Below are 10,123 nucleotides of genomic sequence, written 5' to 3' on the forward strand. Positions count from 1 at the left end.
CAAATACAAATTGATGGACCAAGCTTTTCAAATACTGCACCATTATTTTCACATTATAAAGTGAAGAAAAGTATAACATAGAACATAATAATCATTATGACAATAATCATGGGGTGACAAATGTAAAAATTCAACTCATTTAAATTATTCATCACATTTAAACATTTCTTTCTATATTTGCTGCATTTATACGGGGCGACGAATGTAAAAAATATGAAAAAATCCCACAATGTGATTTCCTGGATTCTTTTCTTATAATCTGACTCTCACAGTTGAAGGATATCAGTGATGAACATTGCAGACTTCTCTCATCTTTTAAGCAGATGGGGCTGCTGGGTACAGAATCAGAGACTGACAAATACTTTTTGCCCTGCTGTACCTAAATATTGATATAAATTTTTCTTAATTCCAATTGAAAAAAACCAAGTATCTGTCCTAACTTGCTTGACTCCATGTCCCAAAAACCTGGATGGCAACAGCTTTCATGAAGACCCTGCAGTAACTTTCACGTCACAGCGGAACATTTTATATGTTAATTCTGAGAAATTTTAAAATATTTGACTTAAATTTGTCCAAAATATAAACTATTCTCAGTAGTAGGATTACACCCTAAACTTTCATGTGTAATCATCTGATTGGACAATTGTGCTCTATTGTTTCATTCTTTGTGAAGTGTTTTGAGAGAATCTCAGGCGCGATTTTACACTTTATCAGTAAACTGAATTAAAAAAATCAGAATGAGGGGTATGAACTTCCGTGGAAGTTGAGGATCTTCTTCCGCTCATTTCCATATTGCAGAGATGATTCCCTTGGATTAACACTTTGCAAATTCCCTTGACCTATGACAGGAGGAAAATGTCCCTGTTATCAGTGCGAAATTCCCATTCCTCCGATAGAGCAGACTGATTACATATAGCAACCTACACAGGCCTCACAGGAGTTTTATAACTCCGCACACCTGACCCCCTCCCACCACCGACCCCAGGTCTTCAAAAGTAGATGTAATCCCTGTAAGCTGCAGGTGGCCTTCCAGATTGGCTCCCCGGATTTCCACATTTCCCCCTCCTCTCACATGGAGCGCCCCTCTCTCTCTTCCACAGGCTCTTGGTGCGGTGGTCACCCTCAGCTGAAAAAAAAAGGCCTTTATCAGGGTGGAAGCAGCCTGCAGCAGCGGCGGCGGCGAACGGGACCTGTCACATTACTCTCAGCACCACAGTGCGACCAGGGCACCTGCATACTGCCTGAGAGGGAGAGCAGCAGAGTGTGAGTGAGAGTAGACCAAACACAAGAAAACAAGGACGCCTCTTCAGAAGCAGAGTCCAACGTGGGACGCGGGAGATACTTTTTCCCTTGAGGCAGGGCCATCTCCAACTTGTGCCGTCAGAGGCTGACGTCTACAGGATTCCAGCTCCTCTGGGTGAAGATCTGCTTGAAAGTAAAATGGATAAAGATGCTCTGGTGGACTATGAGTATCCAGATCTGGATCCTTTACCAACTAAAATTCAGAAAGAGTAAGTGTTTTATTTTGTTTTTAACATTCTCAGTATCATTATAAGTGTTGATAAATTCAAAAATATTTACTTTTAACTCCAAATCTCACTTCTCCTGATGTTGGGTCTTTGCTTTAATCACTGTGCTTTGATAAACAATGAGTTATTATGGTGACACTTCACACACTTCTGCAGGGACAGAGTCACTGCGTGGTCTCGATTCAGTCAAGTTGAGGCGTTATCACTTGTAGGTCACAGGTTGACCTCAAAGCTGATTGGTTTTGGTGGTTAAATGCGTTTCTGGACCAACTTTTTAACTTAAAAAATGCTGTGATTTTTACAATAAAACCATTTTTTACTCCATATTTTATCAAAGGCATGTCATGTATCATAGAGACAATATTAAATTTGACTAATAAGCCTGAAAATGTGTAAGTTGTGACACTTTTTGTGGCCTTGTCGCCCTCCATTAAGCACTTTTTTGTCTGCTATTTACAAAAAAAGTACATTTTGGTTGAAACAAGGCCGACAAATTAAGATATTTATGGGGAAATGTGTCTAGTTAAGCTAATTATGCATTAAATTCACGCTGGTTTATGTTCTTTAAATCCACAAGAACAAAACCAAAGGCGTTTGTTGTTTTCCCATGTCACACTGATGCCAATCCGTTTAAAAACAAATCTCCAAATGGTCCTCCTGACGTTGACATGTGAAAAGTTTGGCGGCGTGCAAAGCCTCACGTTTTAGGGATCAGACTGCTAGTTTTGCTAACATGTGGATGCTTTGTTTCCCTTTTCAGAACAATCCCACCATGCCACCCCACTGCTGACGACATGCTGTATCACATATGCATCACTGCCATCTCTGTAAGTCCATCTCCAATGGCCATTCGTTCTTCCTCTTTATGATATCGTGTTATCTGACCACAAAATACATTATGCAAGCTGAGTTTTTAAGCCAGTCTTGTTTAATCCCCTTCAATAGTTACTCCATGTTTTTTCCCTTTTGCTTGTCCTTTCATACAAGGAGTCTCTGAAAAGTTTGGACATAAGCCAAGGAACAAATAATCCTCGCTTGGATTTCAGCCCCAGGAGCAAAGAATTTAGGTTACAAAAAAAGAACGCCATTGAATATTTGTGCGTCTCATGAAACGTGACAAACTTGTTTGAGAACAGAGCAGCTTTGTCCAGAATTTTCTCACTTTAAAAAATCTAAAATACCTTCAATTAAAGCAAAGCCTGAGTTTCCTAAATGTGCTGCAGGTCACGACCGGTCACTGAGGCCTCACTGGTCACTGATCCTGACTAATGACAACTCTTTCACTCCAGACCGGTGGGGAGTTGTAATGAGACGGAGGTTTGGCCTTTGTGACTCCGACTATCATCCGTTTTAGTGAAACTAACCAGGACGTCATGTCTTCCAGCTAGTCGTCATGCTGATCCTGGCGATTTTAGCCAGGCGCTCGAAGGCGGCAGGCAGACAGAAAGGACTCCCAGGTTTGTTAAGGTAACGCCTTTTATCTTTTTACTTGCATATTTTTTGCTGGTTTTCCCAATTTTTCCAAAACAATCGGCTACTGTTACAATCATTAGCTGAGCACGAGTTAAGCTTTTCACCTGGGATTGAAAAGCCATTTGTGGCACCATTTGGAGCTGAGGGGGAAAAACACAGCTTTCTAAACGACACAAAGTGTTTATTTGTTCAGTTGTTAAATCAAAAAAGTAACACAATGCTAAGATTAATTCAGCTTAACTGCCACTTTTCTTCCAAAACTACAATCAGTCGTATCACTAAGCACAACCAGGAAAGAGTAGAACTGCTTTCGAAAACTTAAACATTCGAGACACAGTAAGTTAATGTTAAATAGGGGACCTTAAACCACTCTGACAATCTTTTGATCCATTTTAAAATTGTTCCCGGTCGTATTTTATTATGATTATATCATTTTTAGCCAAAAACCTGCCGTTTTCTAGGACGTAGTTTCTGCAGGAGTTTATTAGAAATGCTCCTCTGATGTGGGCGGGACTTTAAGCCCCTCCCTACTTCCTGACATCCTTCTGTTTATCTTCTGCTAGCTTACAGCCCCTCATGCCCCCAAGCTAACATTAGCAGTGTAACAAAAACGAGCTATCCAGTTTTAAAATGCCAGTTTAGACAAAAATGTACATGGATTTAATTGTCTGCAAGTGGATGCATCAGAGTGGAGCAGTTTTATCCTGTTATTTTTTCATCTTCTCCTGATTCACAAACATTTGAATAAAGAAATCCTCAGAAATATAGCTCAAAGCTTTGTTTTCTTAAAATGTAGCCTCCATCATGAGAATAAAGCCACAAAAAAACATGATTTTCATCAGAGTGGGTTTTAAAAATATGTCTTTTTTGCATTTTGCAATGCTTGGTGAGCCTTCCTTTCCTTAAAACAAGTTGACAACTCTAACAGGTTTTTAATTACAGGAAAGGTGAGAGTGTCAGTGTTGATTCCTTATGCTGTGTTGACTTTCAATAGGACCCAAAGGGAGCCATTCTATTTAATCTGCTTTGGCATATCAGTTATTCTAAAGCTAAACATTAGCTAAAGCTTCATATTAAACTGATTTTTATTTTTTTTTGTCAGAGTGTGTTTCTGGTCTTGTATGAGTTATAAATAATTGCTTCTTTATTTCCAGTCCTGTCAACTTTTTGGACCACACTCAGCACAAGGGGCTGGCGGTGGCGGTGTTTGGAGTGCTCCTGTGCAAACTGTGGGGGTTGCTCATCTCCCACAATCCCCTCCCATTTACAAATGACACAAAGAACAAACGTAAGCTCATTTTGTGGCATTAGTGTATTTACCTCAACACTGACGTTCTACAGCTGTCTTTGTGGCTTTTAGGAGCCAAAATAAAAGCAAGAGTTTACAAAAATATCTCAATTACAGCAGGAAACTTCGCTTTATTGTTCGTATTATCTCCAGCTTGTAACTGGATTATACTGTTATGTGTTTTCTACTTTTGTCTGCAAGATTTAAGCTGCTTTGTCTGAAATTACATAAGAAACAAGTGTAAGAACTCCTTCCCGAACAGCCAAAGTTAAGCCCAAAACAGCTGAAAATTTGACTATTTCCAAACAGATGATTTTATAGAACAAACCCATCTAAAGATTAAAAAATGTGTCTAATTCTGCTTTTTTTTGCTGTGTTTGCAGAGAACTGGGTGATATTAGGAGTCTTCTACTACCCCGCACTGTACTACCCTCTCCTGGCGTGCGGCACTTTGCATAATAAAGTTGGTTACGTGCTTGGAAGCCTCTTATCGTGGACGCACTTTGGGGTTCTGGTGTGGCAGAAAATTGACTGTCCCGTAACTCCTCTGGTGAGTAACCGTACATTTGTGAGTGGCAGTATGTCAAACAGAAACTTCAGTAACACAAATACATCTGTCGAGGTGTCAACTTGAAGACAAGTTCTACTTGTTTTCCTGCTGACCACTCAAAAAAACTTCTGGAAAATAAATATTCAACTGTCCAGAGAGGTTCTGTGAAAGTTTAAAGGTTATCTAATCCCAGGTTCTGATCCAAATTCTGGCCATACTTTGAATAGATAACCATCAAGAGAATTGGTTCTGCTGGTCTAACTGAGACTCTGTGGTTGATAATCAGTTTAGTGGCGGTGGGGCCCAGGGCTTTAGAGCTTAATCACATGCTGACAGTTGAATACATTTGAATAACATTATATTTACCAGTAAAGAGGACTCTCCTACAAGATTTAGATTTACTCTGATGTTTTTATTTTAAAATGTTGTACATTTGGACCAAAAGAGGAAATGATCACTTCAAAAACAAGCTCCCTGTTGACTTAAAGCTGTCTTTCATTCTTTTGCAGATACACAAACACTACTCCCTGTTCTCCAGCCTTCCTCAGATAGCTTGTTTAGCATTCCTAAGTTTCCAGTATCCCCTTCTTCTATTCAAGGGGTTCAAGGGCACGGAAAAGAGCAACGCCACAGAGGTAAGGTTTGTCCTGAGAGCTCTTCCTTAGGCTGATTGTGCCGCTCTTAAGAATACTTTGCTTCCTGACGAGCTAAAAATAGTAGAGTGTGTTTCTGCTATTGCGAAATCTCACTAAGACTCCGATTTCATCCGAAATTGTGCATGTTAGAAATCCCTTTAAGCTGCCTGCTAATCAAGGAGCTTACCTCGTCCGTGAAGTCTGGGCTCACGGAAAATGAGAACCCACACAGTGCACCGGTGGCGTAACCATTTTAAGCAGATTTGACCAAAACTGTGTTTGCGATATGTTCTTGATCAGATTATAGAAAGGTCGCTGTTTTTTCAAGAAGACATACAATACTCTTTTTTTTAACTTAATGCTAATCTTGACATGAAGGGATTGACAAAGATTGGTAAGGCGATTCCTCTACCACATCCTATCTGACCTCTTGCACTAAAATGAACTTCATGAACTGTGTCTAAAATAAAAAAAATAAAAAATGCATAAATCTGAAACTTTGAAAGCATGTTTCCCCCACTTATTGTCATTTTGGTTTGCATTTATTTATTTTACATTAACTCCAATAATCAGTTTGATACACTTCCGTTTCTAAGTTTTGAAGTAGTTTTTCATTATTTTATGTTAATTTAACTGATATAAAATCAGTCAAAACATGAAGAGATATTCATAGTATGGATCTTTAGCCCATATTCGCACTCAATATTCAAACTAATTCTCTTTTTTTTCTGGATTTTTTTCTTCATCACTTAGTTTTCCAGTTTTACCAAATGTTACAGTGATGATCTTTCATTTGTTTTTAGGATCTCAGCAGCAGCTACTACAGAGATTATGTCAAGAAAATTTTTAATGAGAAGAAATCCAACAAAAACAGGTAAGAATACCCGCTTGGAGTTTGGCAAAACACTTGAGCTTTGCAGCGATTGTCCTTCGGCAAAACATGAAAGAAATCAACCTAAATTTTCCTTTTTTTTTATCAATAAAATGCCATTTAAAAAAATCGTATTTTTTTTTGCACTTTTAACTTATTTTAATATATATTTTTAGTAGTTTATCTGTGAGGAGTTCAGCTCCACACATAAATGAATTCAGACTGGACACATTTGGTTCACTTAACATGAACCAGAGTTTGTTTCCTCCGATAATCCGGAACAAAGTTTCAGTCTGACTACACCAAAATGGACCCTGGTCCAGATGGACCCTGCCACAAATGATTATTTTAATAGATTACTAATCATCAATTATTTTTTCCAATTAGTCGACTAATTGGATCCTGTACAAAGTGGATGTAAAACACATCTTAACCATCATTAGCTTTAAGCTAACTAAAAACTAGATATATTCACACTAGCATTATCAGCGAAAATGCTAGTGTGAATAGCTACTGTAAGATGAATTTGGCAGCTGAAGATGCTAGTGATGATAGCTGAAGATGCTGAAATTGGTTGCTAAAAACACTGAAGCTGATAGCCAGCTAAAATATTAGTTAAATCCCCAATTAGCCTAAAAAAAGCTTAAATTAGACAAAACAGCTAGCATGTAGCTGAAATATTAGCTAAATTCCAAACAGCCTAAAGAACTAAATAAAATCTTAAGCTAGACAAAACAGCTAGCATGAAGCTAAAATAATAACAAAATTCCAAAACAGCCTAAACAACAAACAAAAAAAGCTTAAATTAGCCAAAACAGCTAGCATGTGAATAAAATACTAGCTAAACTCCAAAATAGCCTAAGAAACAAAACAAATCTAAATTATTCTAAACAGCTAGCATGCAGCTCAAATATTAGCTAAACTCCAAAGTAACCTAAAAAACAAAAAAGATCCTAAATTAGCACAAATAGCTAGCATGTAGCTGAAATATTAGCTAAACTCTAAAATAGCCTGAAAAACCTTAATAAATGGAAAAATTGTCCAAAAAGCTAGCATAATGCCATTACAACTTTCAACTTCACTACACTCTGACTCCATATAATATAAAGTAATGACTATTAAATTAGTCATCGATTATTTTAATAGTAGATTAGTTGACTAATCCAGGACCAGGAACCGCTCTCTGACCTATCTTCCAAGTTGGTTCGTTTCCAATCAGACTGAACTCCAGCACACTTTGAGTTTCCTCAGTCTGACTAGGCTTCATTCTCCAAGTAGAACAACTGGACCAAAATGGCCACCGTAGTCGGGCATTACAGGATGTAACAGAGAAAGGGAGCACCAATGATGCAACAGCATTTTATTGAAATATGGTATGATAGATGCAGGCTCGTTAAATCAACTTCTGAGGTGATTTACATTACTTCTCACACTGTTTCCTGACAATCTACATGTCATAAACACTATTCAACGTTCCTTCTTGGCTGTTTCTATGCCTCCGCCATACCAAAGTAGCAAATAAAAATTACTCATAACGTTTGAGTAAGTGAACTGTCCCGACATAAGTTTTGTGACCGACAACGATCACAAAACTTTTATTATTCTTTCTCTTGGTGCTTTGCCCCGCCCTCGAAATTCCTAGCCAGTGACTAAAGATCTTTAGTCACATGGTCATGTTTACAAGCTTTGGTTCAAAACACAGAATACTGAATACAGACCAAAATCAAGACTCGGGACATCAGAGGTGTTTCTGATCCCATGCAGCTTTTATATTCACATAGGGGTGCTAGTTTTGAATGCAGTGCTGCCCCACGAAGCAGTGAGCCTTCACTTCTCCATCCTTCTAAAGTAGTCAGGCAGCATTCACACCAGAGCTGTTTGATCCGGATCAGCATTTGTCTCCTCCTTCATTCAGGCATGTGTGAAAGCTCTTCAGAACTCTGGTGTGGACCAAACTCGGTCAGATGTGGAGATGTGAGAAGCTTCAAACAATTTACATATTCTAGTAGAGCTTTCTTCCCTTTTGTTCTTTGTTTGGTTGTTTTAAGAAATGCCACTCCTAATCAGGGATTAATATAAAAGCAAAACAAGTTTGTCGTTAAATCTTTTAGTGTTGCAGGGATATTTTTCTAAATTTTCCACTTATTGATCTCATCAAGTCAACATTAGTTGCTGACTTTAAACTATGTAGTCAATGTTTTTCAATCAGGTTTCAAATTAATTTTTCAAAATTTTTAATTTATTTTGTTGATTTTTTTTAGAGGAATTTCTCAGCGCTACAAACTGAAAAGGCAACAATGAGTTCCACAAAGTTCAGCCTCTTTTAGTTCTTAAGCTGTTTTGATGTTTTACTTTTACATTTTACTAACAATCGGAAGCTGTGTTAGTTTATATTATTTAGTGAGGAGCGTAGCACCAAAAACTGAAACGTAAATAATTATCACTAAAAATTATAAAAGCATTTCCCTTTCCTCTAATTTGGACTCACTTGTTCTTTTCTTTTTGAATATTCCTTGAATTCCCAACTATAAAGAAAATGCATCATAATCAAATAACTTGGATTCAAAGACTTGATGAAGACACCTGATATTAACTAAATGAAGTTGACTGTAGATCTTAGTAGCAGATACATTTTTATTGGAACAAATGAAAATTTCAGATTATAAAAAATATGAGTATTTTTTGTCCAGCAGAGACTGTCAGATGTAATTTGAAACGAGCACATCCTTCGTCTTTAATTAAATTCCCTTTTATTATTTGAACTCTTGTCTGACTTCACTTTTAACAAAAGGTTTTGTTTTTAGTTTGATTGATTCAATGATTACTAGATCAAGGACCAAACTATTTCCTAGCTTTATAAATCATCTATGATTTTGACCTACACATGTTAATACCGTCTTTCTTTTACTTTTAGCTCATCAAGCTCCGAAAAGCCAAAACTTCCTCAGAGAATAATTGATGCAGTGAAGTCCTACATTTATACTCCACAGGATGGTAAGTAATTCCTCTCAGATACTAAGTAATACTTTAGTATTCTTGAAAATCCTTAAATATGATTATTTTACAACATGAAAAGAATAAATAAGAGTAGAATTGAAATTAAGCAAACATTTTTATGATGAAAAATATATTTTAAAAAATATTTTGCATCATTTGAAATGTATTTCTTGATTAAATTAACAATACATATGCTATCAAATTTGATTTTGAGCAGAATGTGAATCATCAGAATCCATGAGGCTCTCATAACTCATTTTTTTGTGTTCTTGTGTGTGTTTGTTGGAGCAGCTTTCCGTTTTCCACTGAAGTTGGCTATTTCTGGTGTCATATCTTTTATTACCCTTTATCAGGTAAATGCTGCCGTCTTTACATTTCTCACATGGATATTATATCTGATTTTACACGTAAGCGTAGAGTAAAATGTCATGTTTAGTAACTTATTAGACAAAGCGGAAACTTTTGCATTCACAGTTGGTCACACTTGATTATGTGAGATCTTTTTTCAGGCTTTCAAAGTTACAGCTGAGGCTTTTATTTTGTAGGTGAAACAAGAAAAATACATCAAACAAAACAAAAAAGTACCAATCAAGCATTTTTTAAAACTATAAATATCATATCTTATAGTTATTTGAACTTAACTCGAGATAATCACAAGCCCTTTTTTTGCAATTTCACGTCAAGTCTAAAATCTTTAGATGTAATTTTAAGCTTTTAGTCGTAAAACTTACTGTTAAAATAAATATTGTGTTATAAAGCTAATTTTAAACATCTTGTGTG

General features: G+C 36.8%; 1 protein-coding gene across 2 annotated transcripts in view; it reads left to right on the plus strand.

Annotated features, from left to right (window-relative positions):
* Positions 1 to 10,123, plus strand: part of stra6 (signaling receptor and transporter of retinol STRA6) — a 23,105-nt gene that overhangs the window by 2,975 nt on the left and 10,007 nt on the right. For both annotated transcript variants that reach the window (XM_024282751.2, XM_036212367.1), the window contains exons 2-10: positions 1,101 to 1,511; positions 2,290 to 2,356; positions 2,914 to 2,996; positions 4,157 to 4,290; positions 4,674 to 4,840; positions 5,350 to 5,475; positions 6,279 to 6,349; positions 9,261 to 9,340; positions 9,635 to 9,696. In XM_024282751.2, coding sequence (XP_024138519.1) covers positions 1,441 to 1,511; positions 2,290 to 2,356; positions 2,914 to 2,996; positions 4,157 to 4,290; positions 4,674 to 4,840; positions 5,350 to 5,475; positions 6,279 to 6,349; positions 9,261 to 9,340; positions 9,635 to 9,696 — 861 coding nt within the window. In that variant the 5' untranslated portion in view covers positions 1,101 to 1,440. The remainder of the gene's footprint in view (positions 1 to 1,100; positions 1,512 to 2,289; positions 2,357 to 2,913; positions 2,997 to 4,156; positions 4,291 to 4,673; positions 4,841 to 5,349; positions 5,476 to 6,278; positions 6,350 to 9,260; positions 9,341 to 9,634; positions 9,697 to 10,123) is intronic.

Source organism: Oryzias melastigma, linkage group LG6, assembly GCF_002922805.2.
Source record: "Oryzias melastigma strain HK-1 linkage group LG6, ASM292280v2, whole genome shotgun sequence".
Lineage (NCBI taxonomy): Eukaryota > Metazoa > Chordata > Actinopteri > Beloniformes > Adrianichthyidae > Oryzias > Oryzias melastigma.